Below are 20,660 nucleotides of genomic sequence, written 5' to 3'. Positions count from 1 at the left end.
CCGCCGGGGGGGTGGAGACTGTGGCGCAGGAGGGCGGTGAGGGAAGGGAGGGGGACTAGAATGGAGCGTTCGCCAACGGCCAACGCTCCAGGCGGGCCCGCCCCGGCAGCCGGATCCAATCACAATGCTTAGGGCTGGAGATGAAGCCAATCAGGTCCAGCCAGGAGGCGGGGACGCCGGCGCTCGTCTAGGAGGAGGGATAGAGGCGAAGAGACTGCAAGCGGAGGCGCCTGGTCCTCTCCCTACGTAGACCAATCGCAAGCCAGACAGACGAGTGACTGTCAAGAAGGCCAATTAACGCCTCCGAGAGGAACCTGGCCCAGCCTCTTCTCTGAGAAACAGCTCTACCTACCAATAGCATGGGCGAAAAGGCGGTCCCTTCGCTAAGGAGGAGGCGGGTGAGCTAGAACTTTGAGCCTGAGGTAAAGAATGTGATCGTGGCGCGCTGGGCAGTGCAGGGCCCGAAATATTGTGTGTGAGCTGGACGTGTTAGGGAACGAGCCAACTTCGAGGGCAGGGAGAGTAAGGCGACGCCTGAGGCCAGTTTTCAGGGAGTCGTCGCGACCGAAAAGATCGTGGGGTCATCTCGGCCGCGGAGACTGAGCCCTGTGACGGCCTTCGCGTCCTGGCGAGCGGCTCCCCTAAGACCGGACGCTAAGCCCAGCTCCTGGAGGGAGGGTTGCGGGCGCCCGGGAAATCCTCGAGAGCCCCCGCCCCGCCGGCCAGCCCACCCTGAGGAGCGCGCCGAGGCAGGAATTGTGCCTGAAGTGCCCTTCTCGTCTGGAAGGAGCCTCCGTTTTACAAATGAGAAAACCGAGACAGAGGGCTTGACCAGAAACCAGGTTTCCCGCCTGGTCAGATTTTACAGTGGGCTTTTTCCCCGCGCGACCCCTCTCCACCTCCGAGGTGCAATGGGGTGGATAAAGAGGACCCAGTCACAGGAGGAGCCTGGCAGTGCTTTTTCTGGCTACTGAGAGGTCCTTTTAAGACCTCTCCCAATATGTTGTTGCCTAGCCACAAAGAACGCAGGGGTTTAAGTCGCATCTCAGTTGTTAATATCTCAACATTTATTGAATTATTAAAATTCCATCCTAGGTATCAGGAGGGCCCTATGCTAGCTAGCCTCTGTAAATAAGAGAGTCCGATTGAGTGGCTGACAGCCTGTTGCCTCACATGTAAATAGGTAAAACGGCCCAGCTGAGGTCTGGTACACTCCTTGGAGTCTCTAAAGGAGCCCACTGCCCCTTGGATTTCTTGGTGTAGATCTTCTGCCCCTACCTGGACAGATACAACTCCAACTTGTTGTTTCTTCTCGTAAATGCCATCCCCTTGCCCTAAGACCAAGTCAATAACTTAGATACTGAGAGAAGCTTCCTAAGCTCCGTAACTCCCCTAAGCTGTGGGAGTAAGTCTCTCCTTTCGATCCCTATAAATACGGTGCTCTCACATAACAGTGACATTACTGTCCCAGGAAAGCGGCCACCTTTGGGTGTGTTTTTCATGAGTCTGTAAATAGTTTATTCTGAATTCCACCCCCACCCCCATCTTTGATCTGGTGCATGCTTTCATGAGCTAGCCAGTCATTAGCAGGGTCTCCTTTTCTTCCTCACCTGTCAAATATGGATGGATGGATGGGTAGATGTTGGAGCTTATACTCTCATGCTACTGATTCCTTGGAGGCCCTGGCCTGCTGAGATAAGACAAATTCTCCAATATTTCTCTACAGTTAGTGTTAAAAGGGCCCCAAGTGGAAACACCTACTACTCCCTGAAAGTAGTCATCATCTGCCATAGTTCACATTTTATTTCTCCTGTAAAGTGCACAGCCCATGAACCACAGTTAAGCTAGAACCCAGGAGCTTTTCTAAGAGAAAATCCCAGGCAAGACTGAGGAAATAGGTCACAGTGACTGGACAGTGAGGTCACAGAGAGGTCTGTCTGCCCCAGACTCCATGGGGGAGGGGCTTGGGAGGCAGAGGGGCCCCAGAGGTCCCCCAAGCCCAGGCAGGGGCATGGTGTGGGCAAGGCAGCAGGGACAGGGGCCAGGGAGCTGAATACAGGGGGCCCAGGGGCCCAGAGAGATGAGGGCAGAAGCAGGGAGGGGGCAGCCAGGATGGTACGGAGAAGCCGAAGCCGGAGACGGAGGCTGCAAAAATTCACCTGGCTGTGCAGACAGGAGGAGGGTCTCAGGGTGAGGGGGTGGGGGGGACAAGGAAGGGACTGCAAGATGACTGCCAGAGAGTAGGGAAGGGGTTATCTGGAGAAGTTGGGCTCAGAAAGGAGACCGAGAGAGGAGGAACCCATAGACCTAGAGAGACAGATGGATTTGATAGCACTGAGCTGCAAGTCAGAATTATGAGCCCCCAAGATAATGGCTGATGAAAGACAATCTGAAAGAAGGGAGAAAAAGAGATGTGACCCTCATGGAAACTCTATGCCCCCATCTTCTCCTTGGGTAGGTGAAGCGGAGCTGCCCTTCATGTGGCCCAGAACCTGAGGGTGCAGAGAAGAAGGGGAGAGGGAACCCTATTTCTGTTCAGTTGTTCCCCCCAGAGCTGGTGAGTCCTGGGGGAGGGGTAAGTATTAAGAATAAAGTATTGAGGGGCCCTCATCCCTGACTTCCTCCTTCCCCAGGTGGAGCATATCATCTCATTCCTCCCAGTCCGAGATGTCGTCGCGCTAGGCCAGACCTGCCACTACTTCCACGAAGTGTGCGATGCGGAGGGCGTGTGGAGACGCATCTGTCGCAGGCTCAGTCCCCGCTTACGAGAGCAGGGTTCTGGGGTCCGGCCCTGGAAGAGAGCTGCCATTCTTAACTGTACACCTTCCCAAGAAACTTATTCCTTTTGTATCTGCCCTACCTTATTTGGGGTCCCTCCTGCTCCATGAAGTTGCCTGGTGACCTGCTACCCTTCCAGGGCCCCTTTCTCTGGAAGAAACATGTTAGATTCCAACATAGGCCACTGAGCCATCCTCAGCCGCATTACTAGCATCCCTGCCAAATCTCCTTGCATAGTCACATTTTTCCAAGTCTTACCCTACATACCTTCTCTAGAGGTATCATACCCAAACCCCAAACCTAGAGTTTTCCTTCTCTAAACCAAGGTTTCTCAACCTTGTTGACATTCTTTAAAGTTGGGGCCAGGGGTGATGACTATGTTGTACATTCTAAGATGTTTAGCAGCATCCCTGGCCTCTACCCAGATGAGATGCCAGTAGTACCTCTCTCCCTCTTGACATTTAGTGTCCCTTGAGAGAGAAAAAAACCTACCCCCTTCTAGGAAGCCCTTATCTAATTATTTTATCTCACAAGGTAGAGTCAGATAATGATCTAGACCTGATCCAGATAGCAGGGCCAGACATAGCTGTGAGAGAGGTGACTCCTTTCTCAGTCACTCCATTTTATTACCCTCTCTGCTTTCCTGTGTATTTTTACATTTCCCTTGATGTCTCTATGCAAGATTGGACCAATGAAGTACTCACTTAGTACTGGGCAGAGGTGGGTGAGAGAACTAAAATACAGATGTTGAGGCTATCTTCTAAGCTTCCCATATGTCCTTTGGAAGAAGTCCTGGGGTGGAGCTAAATACCAGGATATCAGAAATCTAGTTTGCCCAAGCTCTGATTCACTACTCTTGTGTGTCATCCTGACCTTTGAACTTTCCATCTTCTTCCCTTTTCCAGACACAAAAGGCCTGTATTTCCAGGCATTTGGGGGCCGCCGCCGCTGCCTCAGCAAGAGTGTAGCCCCCCTGCTAGCCCATGGCTACCGACGTTTCTTGCCTACCAAGGACCACGTTTTTATTCTCGACTACTCAGGGACCCTCTTCTTCCTCAAAAATGCCCTGGTCTCCTCCACCCTTGGCCAAATCCAGTGGAAGCGGGCCTGCCGCTATGTTGTGTTGTGTCGTGGAGCCAAGGATGTGAGTAGCAGAGCCAAGGCAGCTGAGGACGTGTCCCTCCTCCATAGTCCCAGGCCCACATCAATCCTGAGATAGCCTCTTCAAGACAGCTGCCCTCTTATGCCAGGAACCAGAAAATGAGTCCTCATTTCCCACCCTGGTCCCAAGCATCTCACCTCCCCCCACCCCCAGGATCCAGCTGCCCCTCCCTCATTGAGCCCAAGGCCCTAGATCCTAGACACCTCATCTTTTCCTACAGTTTGCCTCAGATCCCAGATGTGACACTGTTTACCGAAAATACCTCTATGTATTGGCCACTCGGGAGCAGCCCAGCATGGTAGGCACAACCGGCAGCCGGGCCTGTGACTGTGTTGAGGTCTATCTGCAGTCCAGTGGGCAGCGGGTCTTCAAGATGACCTTCCACCACTCCATGAGCTTCAAACAGATTGTGCTGGTTGGTCAGGAGACCCAGCGGGCTCTACTGCTCCTCACAGGTGAGGCTTAGAGTAATAGTTTCCAATTGTTTCCTGCAGATTTTGCAGGACCTGTTTCAGGAATGAGAGGAAGAGGCTTCTCATACAGGGCTCTTTGGGCCACATCATCCTGGTCTCAGATCAAACAGCTCTGCTCTTGTCTGTCTCATAGCCTAGGATCCTACATATTTCATATCAACAAAAGGCCTTGCTGCAAAAAAAAAAAAAAGTTTGGAAACCACTGTTCTAAGCAAATGCTTGATATTTAAAATTCTAACCTTCCCATCTCTCTGCCAAGCAACTCAGTTTATGCCCCAATTGCCCCCCCCAACACACACACACCCCACCTTAATGTCCCCTTGCTCACACTCCTAAGCCTCATACCTTCTGGACTCCTTAATGTCAGGCAAAGCCCTGAATCCGTAGACATCATTCTTCCCAACACACAAATTGGATTCTATCAAATCTAACTGCTAGATTTTCTCTCCATTCATCTCTCGTGCTGAAAGTCTTTCCTGACTTATTTTTGGTGATAGGACTTGTCTGGGGCTATAAATTGTTTCATCACATAGGACTTAGGAATCTGTTGGAAAATTAATCTAGTTTTTGGAGGACCCTTCTTCCACATAACTGTCTGCCTCCCCCCACCTCTTAGAGGAAGGAAAAATCTACTCTTTGGTAGTGAATGAAACCCAGCTGGACCAGCCACGCTCCTACACAGTGCAGCTGGCTCTGAGGAAGGTGTCCCGTTGCCTGCCTCACCTGCGTGTGGCCTGCATGGCTTCCAACCAGAGCAGTACTTTGTACATCACGGGTAAGAACTACCTCCCTTCTTTACCAGACCCCAGCCTTAGGCTGACCTTCCAAATATGAACAGCCCCCTTACTGTCCTCCAGCTCAATGGTGGACTCCTTAGGGTGTCCTAGTGAAAAGTTAAGTTTAGGTTCCCAAACATCATAGCTGATGCATTTCTAGTGGGGATGAGACTCCCAGATCTTGGAGCTTTCATCCCAGGTGGGAACCTCATCCCTAGGAAATGGGTGCCCAAAGCTGCTGAGCTGAGGGCTCCCGACCCCCCAGACCAGGGGGGAGTGTATTTTGAGGTGCATACCCCAGGGGTGTATCGTGATCTCTTTGGGACCCTTCAAGCCTTTGACCCCTTGGACCAGCAGATGCCGCTTGCTCTCTCACTGCCTGCCAAGGTAGGTTCCTGGAGGGGTGGGGCAGATGAGAGGGGGGAGGGGCTCTAAGGATTGAAAGGAACCCAAGATCTGAAATATAAACAGCAATCAAATAATTGATCGGGAGGGACAAGGGTCCCAGGGAAAGGGGTGAGCTAGAGGACAAGGCCTTTGAGATCAACTAGGGATGGCAGGTTAATGGTTGGGAGATTCTGGAGCTTAGAACTTCTCTAGAGGGAATTGAATGCCCACATTCCCTTTCTGTCCTACCTCCTAGATCCTATTCTGTGCTCTTGGCTACAATCACCTTGGCCTGGTGGATGAATTTGGCCGAATCTTTATGCAGGGAAATAACAGATATGGGCAGCTGGGGACAGGGGACAAAATGGACCGAGGGGAACCCACACAGGTAAGATTGTTGCACCTCAAGTCTCATCCTGACCCCCTTCCTCCAACTCCCTAACCCTTGGATCTCTCTGCTTCAAATTCCCTAGATTCTACTTTAGAGTCTACTTCCCTTTTCTTTACAGAAATTTAAGTCAATCTGCTGCATGTCTTGCCCATGGTTCACACTAATGAGGAATTCAGTGAAGGGTAGGCAGAGACCTGGATGGGGTCGAGTAACTAGAAGAGATAGGATGTGAATGGAGCCTAGTGGGTTAACTAGAATTTGAGTGTGGATCAGGAAAGAGTTCTGTACAATGTTTCACACAAAGTTGCACCTGAGACAGTAAAAATGCTGGGGGATTTTTTTTTTTTTCGAAATCTATATGATTTGAGAGGTGGTATAGATGGGTTCAAGCCTAGAGAGTTATAAATTTAGGGAAGTCATTGTGGATTCTAAAGCAGGAGAAGACAACCCCCACAGACAACTGAGAATAGGTCACCTGGCTATGTTGCATAGAAAGCCTAGAGAGAGAGGCCCATGGGAGGCTGTGTGTGATGACAGCGCTTGAGACAAGGGCCTGGGACTGGTAGATTAGCAGTAAGAATGGGAAGGAATAAACAACATGAGATTTTTCTCTCTCTTTTTTTTTTTTTAAGATTTATTTATGCATACAGAACTGGGGTACAGGCCAGAGGGGCAGGAGTGGTGAGAAAATTCACCAGGAAAGTGGGGAGCAGAACAGGCAGATCATCAAAGTACACTGCTGAGCAGCAGGCGGGTCAGGAGAGCTCTGCCCCCACTATGTGGGTCACCTCTGGGGTGGGAATCTAACTCATGCTGGAGTGGCTTTAGCTTCTTAGTGTTGCGCTTTAACCTGCTGTGCCACCAGGGAGAGCCCCAACATGAGATTTTTTTTTTAAGAAAATTAACAGATCCTAGAAACTAGTTAGATGTGGAGTGAGAGGTGTAGGACAAAGATAAATAATTCTTTGATCAAATTCCTTAAAAAGAAAGATGGTATCACCAACAAACATGTGAGTTTAAAAAGGATTCTGGATTGAGGAAAGAGGAAGAGTGTGAATTTGAATTTTTTCAAGTGATAGTAAGAACTAAAGGGGAAATACCTAGCTGTTCCAGAGTTGGAACAAATTTGAGGAGCAAACCTGGGCAATACCTGCTACTGGAAGTGGAGGGAACAAATACGAGTTATTTCTCTAACAGGCAGCATACCCGCAGTGCTAAATCGAAACTGTTTCTTCATACTAGGGCCATTTTGGAAGATAATATTATAACAAACAGAAATGCCACAGAAGGCAGCTAGAAGGGAGAAATAAGTGAAAGGAGCCCTTCTTAAGGACTGAGCTGGAATTGCACAGGGACACAGGAAGTCTTTGACAGTCTTGAAGGGAACAGGCAGAATGAGAGGCTGAACTAGCCCAAGTTTGTGGGTTGAGAAAAAGGGAATCGAGACCAGGGTTTGGTCCCTGGTCTCAGGGAACAAAGATAAGGAGCCAACTAGTGCTATAAGCATTAGACTCCATGTCATCAGACTTTGGGGGACTGAGTTCAGCATCCAGGGCAGATCTCCTACAGGAGGTGGAGGGTAACTGGGTCTCATTTCTTCCTTTTCCTGGTTTCCATAGATTCTGCCCTGAACTAACCTATCACCCTTCTCCAGCCTGGCGTCCCAGTCCCTCAGTGTTCCCCCTTTGGAAACCTTGACTGTGTCCTCAGGTACATTATCTCCAGCGCCCCATTGCCCTGTGGTGTGGCCTCAACCACTCCCTGGTGCTGAGTCAGGGCTCAGACTTCAGCAAGGAGCTGCTCGGCTGCGGTTGTGGGGCCGGAGGACGCCTCCCTGGCTGGCCTAAGGGGAGTGCTTCTTTCGTCAAGCTCCATGTCAAGGTGAGAGCAGGGGCAGGCAAGTGGGCAGACAAGTAGGGCAGGAACATGGAGCAGGCTGCCCAGAGCACTGAGACTAGGGTTCCTTCGGGGACCCCGGGGTCCCATTTCACCAGCACCACCTCACCTCCATTTCCTGCATGTCCTGTGGCTCCTGACTTCCCCTTAGAAGACCCTGGAGCTCTGTCTGACCTCATACAACCGGGTCCAGCCAGCTAGAGCTCACTTGCTGGCTCAGAGCTAGTCTGAAAGGGAAGAACACACAGCTTGGGCCCCCTGGGACTACACCGCCCCCCAAGGAAAAGCCCCACTCAGCCAGCACCTTCTCTCCTCAAAGGTCCCTTTGTGTGCCTGCTCCCTCTGCTCCACCAGAGAGTGCCTCTACATGCTGTCCAGCCATGACATCGAGCACCATCCTGCCTATCGGGACCTACCAGCCAGCAGGGTGGTGGGGACCCCTGAGCCTAGCCTGGGGGCTGGAGCACCCCAGGACCCTGGGGGGGCAGCCCGGGCCTGTGAGGAGTACCTCAGCCAGATCCACAGTTGCCCCACATTGCAGGACCGCATGGAGAAGATGAAGGAGATCGTGGGCTGGATGCCCCTGATGGCTGCACAGAAGGATTTCTTCTGGGAGGCCCTGGACATGCTACAGAGGGCTGCTGGAGGAGTTGGCCCAGGCCCCCCAACTCCTGAGAGCTGACCCCACTTCCCTTAGCCTCACCCTAAAAGGAGAGTCTGGCGCTGGCCAGGGGCTAAGGAAAAATGAAGTGGTAGCAATGAACACTGTGTCTGGGTGGGGTAGGGGGGTGGGGACTGCTAGACATGCCAGGGTAGGGCAGGGAACTGTTTTGTAAAATGTTCAGGGGGCTGCCCAGGAGGGACCCCCAACCTGACTATCATGGACAAGAGATTTGATGGACAAATAGAATAAAAGGCTGAAATGAGGCCCAGCTTGGAACCCTAGGGCCTGGGGGGGAAATGGGGCAGTGGTTGGGGTCTGATCTTGACTGGATGGGTGAGGGAGTCCAAGAACACAGACAGGCGTGGCTAGCACATCTTCCGTCCCAGTTTCAAGTGACTGCCCTTCCTCTCCCAAGACCTGATCCAGTCTTTCTGACTAGGAAGCCTAGTCCCACCTTCTGGAAAAACAATTCTGTCAACATATGCCATTTGATTCCCCCACTTGGATCCTCTGTCTACCAGACTTATTCCAGTCCTGAGGAAGTCATTTCCTTTTGACTCCAGAAGGCTTCCTACCTCTTTCTCTTTATCCCTGTGAAGTCAACGCCCTTCCTCTCCTCCAGTTTACCTTCCAGATTTGGTCTCATGTTATCTTTCCCCTTTTTTTTCAACAAGGGAGACACTCCCTTCATCCACAGACCAAGCCTCCCTACCCTACCCCTGTACCTCCAGATTTGGGGGACAGAAAATGATTGAGCAGATTTATGTCCTTGGCCAAGTCTGGCCTGAAGATAGACATTGAAAAGAAACTGGAAAAGGATAGCCAGGAATGGGGGAGGGGTGAATGATTAGCAGTTGGGAGTCCAGGGAAGGACATCCTCTGGGTGCAGAGGAATGGGGAGGATTACCTCAGGGCTGAGAGCGCTCATGGAGGACCAGACTGTTGACAGGATGTTCAGGCCCCAGGCAGAGTGGGCTTTCATGTGACATTCCTTGGTGCTCCTTGCTCCCTATGCCCCTCATGCTCCACCTCCTACTTCAGTCAGTAAGAGCCCTGGACCTAGAGAGGCCCCTGGAGTCGCCACTGTCCCACTCTACTCCCTGGCCCGCCTTCCCTGCCCGCCCCACTGGCCAGTCCCCACGCCCACACACCCAGGCTGTCTCATCTGGCACTGATTATCCCTGCTGCCGCTGCCGCTGCTGCTGCTGCCGCCGCTAAACTCAGCTGCTGCCTCTGTCTCGAAGACCCCAGCACCTCTCCCCCCAGCCATGCTGCCTGCTGCCACAGCCTCCCTCTCGGGGCTCCTCCTCACTGCCTGGGCTCTGCTGCCTTTCACCCAGGGTCAGACCCCCAACTACACCAGGTAGGTCTATTGTTACCTTCCAGATTGTTTGAGTAAGTTTCCAAAGCCCCAATTCCTGGGGGGCCATACCTGTGGACCCTGCAGATCCCTTTGCTAACACACCCATATCTCCCACAGCCCACACCCCTTCTGACCTCCAAGTCCTCCCATCTTGCTATAAAGCCATGGAATCCTGCAAGTCACCACTGCTCCCTATTCTTCTATCCTCTGTCCTCTAAGCCTCCCCATGCACCCAGATCCCTGACCCCCCACGGTCCTGGGAGCACCAGGACCTTGAACTTGCCTGGTAACTGGACCTGGATGCCAGGAGGGAATTAGAGACTGTGAAGGGAAGAAGGGACAGCAAGTGAGCAGCTTAGGAGTCAAATATTCAAGTAGTTAGCTAGAACAGGAGCAGGGCAAAGGTTGAGAGATCAGCCTGGTTTCCAGGTTCAATTTGAGGGCCAGTGCTGCTGCTGCTCCCTCATCTCTCCGCCCCCTCCCCCAGACCGCCTCGTGGCTGTGTCCACATCTGGTAGTAGTTAGGCGCCTGCAGTCCCAGACTGCCAAGCAGGGCGGGGCTAGGGGGGATAGAGCAAGAAAGGAGGCCCCCCTGAGGAAGATTCCGGGAATTCCTATTGGGGTGGGGGTGGGGACTTGGGGATTCGAGGGACAACCAAACTACTGGCCCCACTTTTTTCTGATCCTCTGCTGGAGTGTATCCTTCTCCAATCCCATTATGACTGTCTAAGGCAACCCAAGATCCCTGAGATCTCCCTGACCGCTGCCCTCATTGCTCTATTTCAGGCTCTCCATTACTCCCCAATTCATGACCAACCTCTCTTCTGTTCCACAGACCTGTGTTCCTGTGTGGAGGGGATGTGACTGGGGAGTCAGGTTATGTGGCAAGTGAGGGTTTCCCCAACCTTTACCCCCCCAATAAGGAGTGCATCTGGATAATAACGGTGAGATGGCCTCTTTTATCAGTCTGAGATCTGGGTCCAGGCAGCAAAGGCGTGACTGCTAAGGGACCCCCTCTCCAGGCAACACTTTGTGAAGAAGGTCTTGGGGGCGGAGGTGGGATGTTCAAGTCTCCTCCTGTCTGCTCACTGATGGCATGAGTGCTCACAATAACTTGTCTTGTGTCCTCACACCTTAAAATTCAATCCTGATTCTCCAACTCATTCCTGCCCCCTTTAACCTCTGTACACCCCCAGGTCTTGAGCCCTGCTCAACTCACAAGCTAGCAGCTGACCCAGGCCCTGGGCTCTGCACCTACCAGGGTCTTCCTATTCAGGCTCAGTTTCTGTAGAAAAGGTTTGGGTAAAGGGAGGTACCCTCTGCCTGGGTTGTATGTGACCTGTATGTGGCCCTCAGGTCCCTGAAGCCCAGACTGTGTCCCTCTCCTTCCGAGTCTTTGACCTGGAACTGCACCCGTCCTGTCGTTATGATGCTCTGGAGATCTTTGCTGGGTCTGGAACCTCGGGTCAGCGGCTCGGTCGCTTCTGCGGGACCTTCCGACCGGCACCCGTGGTCGCTCCCGGCAACCAGGTGACCCTGAGGATGACAGCCGACGAGGGCACGGGAGGACGAGGCTTCCTGCTCTGGTACAGCGGGAGGGCCACCTCTGGCACTGGTGAGACCTCCCTCACCTCCTCCGCCCCTTCCTGGCCCCGCCCCCGGCGCAGACCCTGCCCTGCCTTAACCTCCACCTCCAGGCACACCCCAGCCCAAGAGCCTAGGCCCCATTACCTACATCCCTTACCCTTTTTCCTCACTAACTGCCCCTTCAGTCCCTCCTCCCCGTCTTTTCTCCCTCTCCCGCTCCCACCCACCCCCTCTTCCAGGCCCCCCCCCAGGCGCGAGGCGGAAATGGGTCACCGACCCGCGGGTGGAATGGGCGGCCTGGGGTTACTGGGATGGTGAGTAACTGCCCGCCCCCATCCGCAATCGGGTTCCTTCAGACAGCGGCGAGGGGTCACCCCGGGGCTGAGGGACTAGATTCCCCAACCCGGAGCCCCCTACACCCAGTCCTGGGCTCCCGATTGCGGTCCCATCACCCCCTCCTGGGGGCGAAAGTCTCCTGTAAAATGCTTAAGGCGGGGACCTCCCCAAAGGGATCTTAAGGGGCTCTGCCCCAATTCAGAGACAGCCTCACAGCGAGGGGACTCTGCAGCCTGTTAGGGAGACTTTTTGCCTGGCGGGGGAGATGGGATCTGCCAGCGGAGAAGCTGAGTGGCCACTGGCTGGGGGAGGAGAAGGAAGGGGGCATAACCAACCAATTCTCCCCTCTTCCACCACCCGCCTGGGCACTCTGGCCCAAGACCCGTTTTCCAAGCCCCTTCTCTGCTAACTTCGCCCCCTCTTTTCCTTCCCACCCCCTCTTCTCATTCCTTCTGCCTGAGACCCAGACAACTAACTTCCTGCAGGGGCTCCCAGCCTAGAGTTCTCCTGGGACTGACCCAGGGTCTCCACTGCCCCCCACCCCCACCTCTCTCCCCTCCCCAGAACACCAGTTTTGTGGAGGACGGCTGGAGAAGGCCCAGGGGACCTTGACCACACCCAACTGGCCCGAATCTGATTACCCTCCTGGTATCAGCTGTTCCTGGCACATCATCGCACCCCAAGACCAGGTACCCACCTCTTGCTCTGCTGCCCTGGGGGACCCAGGCAGTGTCCTCCAGTATGCAGCCACCAGATTTATTGAGTGTCCCGACCACTGAGCTTGCGCTGGTGGGAGCCAAAGCAGACCCAGACCTGATGGCAGGCAAACAAAAAAATGTAAAATTGCAACTGTGACAAGTCTTAGGAGAGCGAGGTACAGGGTGTGGATATAAACTGTGTTGGGAGGTCTTTGGGGGTTCTGGGTCTGTTCCTTGAGAATGAGCCGGAGCTTGCTTGACCTGGCATCCCATGTCACTGCAAGGTTTGTATGGGTGTGGCCCTCTGAGTTGTGGTGTGAATCCATGAAGAGGGGTTCAAAGGATGAGAGGGAGAGGAGGTGTGGAACTCTCACACCTTTATCTGCCCTGCTACCAGGTGATCTCGCTGACATTTGGCAAGTTTGACATTGAACCAGACACCTACTGTCGCTATGACTCTGTCAGTGTGTTCAATGGAGCAGTTAATGATGACGCCAAGAGACTGGGGAAGTTCTGTGGTGACACAGCCCCAGGGTAAGCAACTGGATGGGCTGCTTGGGTCTCAAACCACTTCTGGTGTGGAAGTCAGGGCAATGGGGGACCCAGCTGCCCTTGGAAGTGGTGGCACTTAGCTGAACAGGTGGGGTCTGAACTTGGGAACCCCAAACCTATGGATAGAGCAAGTGGGGGGCAGCCAGAAGATGATGCAGGTGCCAATCCACTGTGCCAGTCCTGAAGTCTGTGGACAAGAGGGAGTGGTGGCTGTGAGGGAAGTTAGCACAGTCTAGCAGAGGTCACAGGCCTGGTAGAAGCCCATTCTGACATCTGCCCCACTGCCTCGCCACCCACAGGCCCATCTCTTCTGAAGGGAACGAGCTCCTTGTCCAGTTTGTCTCGGACCTCAGTGTCACTGCCGATGGCTTCTCAGCCTCCTACAGGACCGTGCCTCGAGGAGCAGCTGAAGAAGGGCCAGCCCAGAGCCCAGGGAAAGATTCCCTGCCAGGTCCCCCAATCCTCCATCAGGATCCTGAGCCTGGAACAGGGCCCAAAATCAAGCCCAAACTCCCACCTGCAGAGAAACCTAAAGTTCTGCCAGAAGCCTCTGCAACTCTGGAGCCCAGTGAGTCTGGGAAGGAGACAAAGACTACAGGGGCTTGTTTCAAAGAGTTCCTTCCTGATTAATCCATTCATTCATATAATATTCCTTGGGGCCACCTCTGTGGTCATGGTGGTATTGGGTGTTGGGACCCAAAACTGGGTAGAATCTGAGCAAATTATGAGGCAGTTAGAGGAAACGTGAGCCTTCCTACCTGCAGGGTAGGTCACCCTCCACAAACTGCATCCCCTCTCTCCTAGATGTACCCAGTGTGCCCTGCCCAAAGCAGTGTCGGCGGTCGGGTACCTTGCAGAGCAACTTCTGTAACAACAACCTGGGTAAGAAGCACTCCCCCACTCTGCTCTTCCAGCTCCTCTAACAACCCCTCCTGTGCCCAAATTCTCCACCCCCTTTCTGGTCCCTGCCCTGCCCTGCTCTCCTCTCGCTTCACTTCTCACCCCTCCTCTCCCACAGTTGTGACAGCAACAGTGAAATCCATGGTTCGGGGCCCAGGAGATGGCCTCACTGTCACTGTCAGTCTCATTGGTGTCTACAAAACTGGTGGTCTGGACTTGCCCTCTCCACCGACTGACACCTCCCTGAAGTTTTATGTGCCCTGCAAGCAGTGCCCCCCCATGAAGAAAGGTAAAGATGTGGGAAAATGGGAAGGGGAACCTTATTAACCTCATAAAATAAGAGGGGTAGAATCTGAGGGAGTCTGCTGAAGAGGTTCAGCTGCCAAGTTCCAGTAACAGAAGCTACCTTTCCTTCCACTCCCCCAGGAGCCAGTTATCTGATGATGGGCCAGGTGGAAGAGAACCGAGGTCCAGTCCTTCCTCCAGAGAGCTTTGTGGTTCTCTTCCGGCCCAACCAGAACCAGATCCTCACCAACCTGAGCAAGAGGAAGTGCCCCTCCCAGGCTGCTCGGGCCACTGCGTCCTAGGCTTAAGACCAGGCCAGCTTCCAGCCCTGGGAAACCCCTTCCCTATCCAAATATATGTTTCTTGTTTAAGGAAGGGGTCATTGCCACTTCTGTGGTTTTGGGACCCATCTTGGGAGTTTTATTCATTCATTAAAGTCAATAGACACTTACTATGCAGAATTTTCTTTTTTAAGAATATAAATCAAATCTTGTCATCCTTTGCTCAAAACTCTCCCATATCCTCAACAGACACATTCCTGTACACAACCACACAATGGTAACCATGGAGAGATGATGGGTACATTAATTAGCTTAACTGGTGATCAACATATATCAAAACATCAAGTTAGACATAATTTTTATGTCAAAGGTATCACAATAAAGCGGTTTTTTGAAAATAAATGAAAACTCTCCCATAGTTTCCCTTGATTCTCAATAAATCAAAAGTCCTAAGGCTTGAATTATCTGCATCCCTCCACCTCATCTGTTTTAGTCACATCAGCTCCTTGGGCACTTCGGTACACCTGTTTTTTTCTGTCCGGATTTCTTTAAAGATCTCATGAGTGGCTTCCCAGCTTTAGTCAGATCTCAGCTCACAGTTCATCCCCGTCATCTGTCCCTCCGAATAGAAGACAGTAAGTTTTCGAAGACAACAAGGCTCTTGTGGAGAGAGGTAACTACTGGTGCCAGAAATGAACAATAAAATAGCGCTAGGGTTGCTATGAAGAAAACAATAGGGGGATTCTACATTGTTTTTGACCGCCCTCAAGAAAGGCTTCTAGAGAAGAAGAGCAATTTCACTGCTGTTTTCCTCATTTGTAAATGAAGTTACAAATGTTTTCCTCGTTTGTAAAAGGAGTCGATGGGATGGTGTTAAGTGGCGGAGTTAGTAAATCTTAATTCCCAGTGTATTTGTAACTTCTGAGTCCCATGCAGGGGAGAATCAGGAGAGGAACCCTGGGCGGTAATGCGAGTCCAATGGGAAGCAACCTCCAACTAGTACTATTGAAAACGGCTTAGGTTGCTGCACAGACCTCTAGGAGAGCCAGGAACTGCAGCAGAGAAAGAGCCTCCATGTGGGATATGCTTCTAGTCATCTAGACCGTCTGAGTGGGTAAGGAGTCGGCACCCAACAGCTCCCAGAGCATCCCGAGCTACTCCAGAATAGTAGCCAGAGGGGCCGTAACGTTTTACGTCACTAAGAGCCAGACAAGGCTTCAACGCACCAATCGGCGCATAGCTATGTGGACACGAGGCCGTCCTGGCCAATGACAGAGGCCGTACGGCGGAAGTGCAGAAATGATTTCTTGGGAAGATGGCAGCCCCGGTCGGGCCGCAAGTTGATGGACAGGTGCTTTGGCCAGAAGGTGAACATCGTGGCACGAGCGGCCTTTGGCGGAGGAAACCCGAAGGAGCGCGAGGCTCGAGGCGGGGGCGAGGGCGGACTTCGGGTGTACGGACACAGGACTCCTGCCCGCCAATCTGCTGCAGAGGAGGCCGCAGGGGCAGGCGGAGTGAGAGACCCGGATCGGGGGCGGGAGGGGGCGGGGGATAGGTAGAGAGAAGGGGAGGGGGCGTCCGAGACGCCCGGAAGGGGCGGAGCCTACGACAGGGTGGAGTTTTTGAAGATCGGAAACCCGGCTGGAGACTAGACCCGGGGTGGGAACTGCGAGAGGCTGGGTTTGCGAGGTGGGCGTGACCGTCGAGGTGGGGCTCGGGGGCGGGGCCTAGAGGGACCCGGGACGAGCTGGCCAGAGAAAGGCCATGGGGGCCTCATCTGCTGGCGCCTCAGCTAGCGGGAATCAAAGGCGGCGGCGGCGGCCTCGGACCAGGCCCTGCCCCACGATCTTAGCCCGTTGCGTTTTGTCCCTCTCGACCCCCAGCTGTAAACTCCGGGCCCTGTTCCCTGAGCTCTGCCCTCGGATGTCCCACCGACCAGAGCCTGCATGCGCCGTGGGGCGCCCCAGGACCAGGAGCTCGTGGGTTCCGGGGCTCCTGGACGAGGGTCCCGGGGCGCCCCTACTCCTTCGGGACCTGTTGTCCCGGTGCTCGTCTTTCCCCTGGATTTAGTATTCAGGGCGGACCAGCGGAGCGGACCCCGGCAGCTGCTGACCCTCTATAACCCTACTGGAGCTGTGCTTCGCTTTCGAGGTGAAGGGATGGGCGTTTGGGGCTAGGGTTCTGGGAGCTGGCGGCTGGGCGGCAGGACATTGGGCGATGGAGAGGCTGTGTGGGCTGGAGGAGTCAGATGAGCGCCATCAGATGTCCAGCCCTGGCGGACTGGAAGAGGCTTGATCAGTCTTGGGGTGGAAGGCAACGAGGATAGGGCTTGTACAGGATCTCTGAGGCAATAGTGGGTCTCTGTGTTCCTTTATCTCTCAGTCTTGTGCACTGCACCTGCCAAATACACAGTGTTTGACGCAGAAGGATATGTGAAGCCTCAGTCCTGCATTGACATGTGAGTTAGAGGGTGGGAAAGTTGATGGAACCTACCACCTTCCTCTGAATTTTTGTACTGTTGTTGAAGGTCTGAGACCTAGACCTCTTCAACCTATTTTCTGGCTTCTGGGAGGGTGGGACCTGGGTCCATTTGGGTTGCTTCAGCATTCACTTTCTCTCTGTCTTGGAAACAGTGTGATTCGCCATGTGGCCCCCACTCCCAGCCACTATGATGTCCAGGACCGCTTCCGAATTGAGCTTTCTGAGGAGGGAGCTGAAGGCAGAGTGGTGGGGCGGAAGGACATCACCTCAGTCCTGAGGGCCCCAGCATATCCCCTTGAGCTTCAGGGCCAGCCTGACCCAACACCTCACCCAGGGCCTCCTTCCTGGACAGCATCACCCACAGCCAGACACTTCCCAGAGAGTGAGTTTGGATTGGGGATTCTTGAGCCTTGCAGGGAGGGACCACCTAGTGGTACCCTAGAAATGAACTCAAACTGGATTAGAAAAGATCTTCTGCTTCAGTATCTGGTAGAGACATTTCTAGGACTTTAAGATTTTATATCAGGTTTGGGAACAAGCAGACTTTGCAGTTTCCCTGATTTCTGATTTTTGTTTAAAGATTTTTATTTATGCAAACAAGAACGGGGGTACATGTCAGAGATGCTGGGGGGTGGGGGTGGGGGTGTGAGAGGATACACCGGAAACAGTGGAGAGCAGAATGTGGGTCACCTCCCTGACTGGGGATAGAACTCATGCTACAGTGGTTGTGGATAGTTTCAAAGTGCTGTGATTTAACCTCCTGCACCACCAGAAAGGCACCCCCATGCACACTGATTTCTAATCTAGTTAGAAAAAAAAGTTCTTCTTTTGTTGTGACTTAATTACTTTCTATCACATCCCAGCTCAGTTCAGTTCAGTGCAAGAAACTGTGCTGAGTGATTATGCTATACCAAGCTGTGTGCTGGGCTTGGGAGACAGATGGCTCTGCCTGGCAGGTATGCCAGGAACCAGTAGTCAAAGTAGATATAAAGGATGCTGTGGGACCAGCGGAGAGAGGGTTTCTTGCAGCAGGGAGGGCTTGAGGGAGGGGAGGGCACTTGCAGTGTGCCTCTGGAAGGCAAATAAAAGTGGACACAGCTTTCACATTCTTCCTCTTCCCTGGAGAGCCTGGGATTAGGCAGGAGGGGACTAGAGCTTCTGACAAGTTCTGTTTCCCAGAACCCCGCCCTCAACTGGCTACCAGCTCCTTCTTCCTCTTCCTGCTGACGGGCATCATCTCTGTGGCCTTCCTACTGCTCCCACTTCAGGATGAACTTGGCAGCCAGCTGCCCCAAGTCCTGCACGTCTCCCTGGGACAAAAGTTGGTGGCAGCCTACGTATTGGGTGAGTATAGTAGGGACTTGGGGATCTGGGCCAAAAAGAAAGTTGTTGAGGGACAGAAAGAAGCAACACAGCCCCAGGGCTGCTCAGAGGATCTTGTTCTTTCTCCCCTCCCTAGGCCTCCTCACCATGGTGTTCCTTCGAACTTGAGCCCCCTGCTCAACCTCCACCCTGCCCATGGGAAGTGAGTGATGTGGGATGTGAGACAGCCACTGTGATGCCCAGACCTTGCCTCTGCTCCTCCTCCCTTTGTCCTTCCTGCCCACCAGCCCCACCTCCACCCTGACAGAAATACCCAGGGATTTGTATTCATTTTCCAAGTTGAATAAACTAAATTTTTAAAATTAAACTGAAGAATGTAGGAAACCTATCCCTTTCTTCCCACTTCTTTTCTTCTAGTTCCTTTCTGCTCCCATTCCTAGGGGACCTGGGTGGTGAAGAGGACCTGGGGGCTTTTAGAAGATCTGGTTCTAGTCCTCGCACTGCCTGAAAAGCTGTGACCTTGCACAAGTCATTTAATTTCTGTGCACTGCAGCTTCTGCCGCTAAGATGAAGGAATTGGGAAGGTGATTCTCTTTAGCGGGAAAATAGGATTCTGTCCCAAGGAAACACACCAAAACAACAACAATCCTACCCATTGTAGAATTCAAACGTCACTGTCAGGAGCCTCCTACTGAGATTTCCTGGATGCTTCCAATCTCCAGACTCCTCTTCTGCCTTTTTGACCCTTTGCTAGGTTTTATTTTGTCTGTTTCTTTAAGACTTCAACTCCTTGGGCCAGAAATAGCAAGGTCTCTGACAAGATGGGGGTGTGGCCTGTCTGACATAACTGCAGCTTAGCCAGGTAGGAGAAACTAAGTCACGGGAAAAGAATAGGCCCCTGGAAAGGCAGGATTTCAACCTGCCTGTCTTCCCTCAAACGCATGGGGAGGAGAGGAAAGAGGGGCAGCTAGAGGCAGTGGCAGACTATTCACTGGGGACAAAACCTGGCAAAGTAATGTTAAAACAGACTATCTGTTCTGCTACTGAAAGATTATCAGGTGTCTCAGCTTCACTTTGGGGGCCCAGGGAGCAGCCCCTCTGCTTAGAGGGGAGCCTTGCCCCTCCTACATGCACTGGCCAGCTAGTAGGGCAGGCCTGTGGTGTACCGAGGCAGGTGTGCACCCTGTGTCTAGGAGTGAGGATGCGATTCACCCCCCTGCAGCAAAATACTCCCCAGGTGGCTCATGTACAAATGCTGACCCATCATACTGGAGTGGCTGTGCCCAGGACCCCCAGAAGGCATTTAATTGAACATTCATAACACTGTCGGTATTTGCTGTAAAAAGGCCTTGTTGCTGGTGGTGACAGAGAGGCTTTCAGAGGCAGCCTTGAAGCAGCCTCTGGAGTGGGTGTACTTGGCATACACATTGTTTTCTAAAGTTTTTGGAAGTGAATACTCAGCTTAGGTAGTTGCAGTGGGTGTATATTAGTTTTTTGTGGCTGCTATAACAATTTATCAACAATCTAGTGGCTTAAAACAACAATCTAGTGGCTTTGGAGGGCCTAAAATCTAAAATGTGGCTTCTGGGAATAAAACCAAGCTGTCAGAGGGCTGCATTTCTCCTGAGAGCACTAGGGGAAAAGGGAATGTTTGTCTTTTACTTCCAGAGGCCACCTACATTCCTTGGTTTGTGGCATCTTCCTCTATCTTTAAGGCTAGGAATGGAAAAATAAGTGTTGTTTTCAATTACTAGAACAACCCCCCAAAAAGCCAAGAGGGTAGCACTTTCAGATCTCTGCCTCTCACCCTCTGCTCCTGTTGTCAGACAAGTTTTCTCTATTTGTGACCCTCCTGCCTTCTACAGGACCCTAGCAATTGTATTATCCCTCCACTATCTGGAATAATCTCCCTGTTAACGTGCTGTGGATGCCACAGACTGGGGGACTTAAATGATGAAAATTGATTTTCTCACAGTTCTGATGGCTGGATGTCCAAGATGTCACCCCATTTGGTGCTTCCTGCAGCCTTTCTCCTAGGGTTTCAGATGGCCATGCCTAACTGTGTCCCCCATGTGGGCACAGCCTGGGTATCTGTTTCCTCTTACAAGAACTCCATGGAGTTAGACTAGGGCCCATTCTAATGGTCTCACTTTAATTTAGTTGCCTCTTGAAATGTTCTGTCTCCAAATATAGAGACATTCCAAGGTGCTGGGAGATTAGGGCTTCAACACATAAATTGGGGGAACACAATCCAACCATCTCAAGTTTTTCAATATAATCACATCTGCAGAGTCTTTTTTGTTATTTAAGGTAACATTTATTAACAG

General features: G+C 52.5%; 3 protein-coding genes across 8 annotated transcripts; all 3 read left to right on the top strand.

The window, feature by feature from the left end:
* The first annotated feature begins 60 nt into the window (after positions 1 to 60).
* Positions 61 to 8,790, top strand: FBXO24 (F-box protein 24). Of its 3 annotated transcripts, none has more exons than XM_004691890.1 (10): positions 61 to 398; positions 2,459 to 2,557; positions 2,634 to 2,817; positions 3,684 to 3,922; positions 4,161 to 4,395; positions 5,030 to 5,188; positions 5,455 to 5,576; positions 5,833 to 5,964; positions 7,678 to 7,848; positions 8,183 to 8,790. In XM_004691890.1, exons 1-10 carry the CDS (start codon positions 360 to 362, stop codon positions 8,543 to 8,545), a joined length of 1,743 nt encoding a protein of 580 aa, XP_004691947.1. In that variant the 5' UTR covers positions 61 to 359; the 3' UTR covers positions 8,546 to 8,790. The 3 variants fall into 3 exon arrangements, with proteins under 3 accessions (XP_004691947.1, XP_004691946.1, XP_004691945.1); XM_004691889.1 differs by lacking the exon at positions 61 to 398 and adding an exon at positions 1,951 to 2,014; XM_004691888.1 differs by lacking the exon at positions 61 to 398 and adding an exon at positions 1,951 to 2,190.
* Positions 8,791 to 9,704: 914 nt separating this feature from the next.
* PCOLCE (procollagen C-endopeptidase enhancer) lies at positions 9,705 to 15,644 on the top strand. Its single transcript, XM_004691887.2, has 9 exons — positions 9,705 to 9,890; positions 10,726 to 10,834; positions 11,247 to 11,505; positions 12,378 to 12,502; positions 12,909 to 13,045; positions 13,363 to 13,631; positions 13,868 to 13,945; positions 14,082 to 14,252; positions 14,390 to 15,644. Exons 1-9 carry the CDS (start codon positions 9,796 to 9,798, stop codon positions 14,548 to 14,550), a joined length of 1,404 nt encoding a protein of 467 aa, XP_004691944.1. The 5' UTR covers positions 9,705 to 9,795; the 3' UTR covers positions 14,551 to 15,644.
* A 235-nt stretch (positions 15,645 to 15,879) lies between these two features.
* On the top strand, positions 15,880 to 18,696 carry MOSPD3 (motile sperm domain containing 3). 4 transcript variants are annotated; one of them, XM_012731618.1, is made up of 6 exons: positions 15,880 to 15,896; positions 16,413 to 16,680; positions 16,912 to 16,987; positions 17,163 to 17,392; positions 18,190 to 18,354; positions 18,470 to 18,696. In XM_012731618.1, the coding sequence occupies exons 2-6, from the start codon at positions 16,476 to 16,478 to the stop codon at positions 18,499 to 18,501; spliced, it is 708 nt and encodes a 235-aa protein (XP_012587072.1). In that variant the 5' UTR covers positions 15,880 to 15,896; positions 16,413 to 16,475; the 3' UTR covers positions 18,502 to 18,696. The 4 variants fall into 4 exon arrangements, with proteins under 4 accessions (XP_012587072.1, XP_012587070.1, XP_004691942.1 ...); XM_012731616.1 differs by lacking the exon at positions 15,880 to 15,896 and adding an exon at positions 15,913 to 16,043; XM_004691885.2 differs by lacking the exon at positions 15,880 to 15,896 and adding an exon at positions 16,137 to 16,218.
* The last annotated feature ends 1,964 nt before the right edge of the window (positions 18,697 to 20,660 follow it).

Source organism: Condylura cristata, unplaced genomic scaffold (assembly GCF_000260355.1).
Source record: "Condylura cristata isolate star-nosed mole 26May11 unplaced genomic scaffold, ConCri1.0 scaffold00032, whole genome shotgun sequence".
NCBI classification, from domain to species: domain Eukaryota; kingdom Metazoa; phylum Chordata; class Mammalia; order Eulipotyphla; family Talpidae; genus Condylura; species Condylura cristata.
This window is presented reverse-complemented; position numbering and strand designations above follow the sequence as displayed.

What these genes read in the sequence shown, in the direction of transcription:
- MOSPD3 (XM_012731618.1), top strand. Translation starts at nt 16,476, where the DNA reads ATGCGCCGTGGGGCGCCCCAGGACCAGGAGCTCGTGGGTTCCGGGGCT. An exon ending in CCTCAGTCCTGCATTGACAT is followed by an intron (nt 16,988 to 17,162) that starts GTGAGTTAGAGG and finishes TCTTGGAAACAG; the next exon opens with TGTGATTCGCCATGTGGCCC. An exon ending in GGTGGCAGCCTACGTATTGG is followed by an intron (nt 18,355 to 18,469) that starts GTGAGTATAGTA and finishes TCCCCTCCCTAG; the next exon opens with GCCTCCTCACCATGGTGTTC.
- PCOLCE (XM_004691887.2), top strand. Translation starts at nt 9,796, where the DNA reads ATGCTGCCTGCTGCCACAGCCTCCCTCTCGGGGCTCCTCCTCACTGCC. An exon ending in CAGACCCCCAACTACACCAG is followed by an intron (nt 9,891 to 10,725) that starts GTAGGTCTATTG and finishes TCTGTTCCACAG; the next exon opens with ACCTGTGTTCCTGTGTGGAG. An exon ending in AGTGCATCTGGATAATAACG is followed by an intron (nt 10,835 to 11,246) that starts GTGAGATGGCCT and finishes TGTGGCCCTCAG; the next exon opens with GTCCCTGAAGCCCAGACTGT.
- FBXO24 (XM_004691888.1), top strand. Translation starts at nt 2,113, where the DNA reads ATGGTACGGAGAAGCCGAAGCCGGAGACGGAGGCTGCAAAAATTCACC. An exon ending in TGTGTCGTGGAGCCAAGGAT is followed by an intron (nt 3,923 to 4,160) that starts GTGAGTAGCAGA and finishes CTTTTCCTACAG; the next exon opens with TTTGCCTCAGATCCCAGATG. An exon ending in ACCGAGGGGAACCCACACAG is followed by an intron (nt 5,965 to 7,677) that starts GTAAGATTGTTG and finishes CTGTGTCCTCAG; the next exon opens with GTACATTATCTCCAGCGCCC.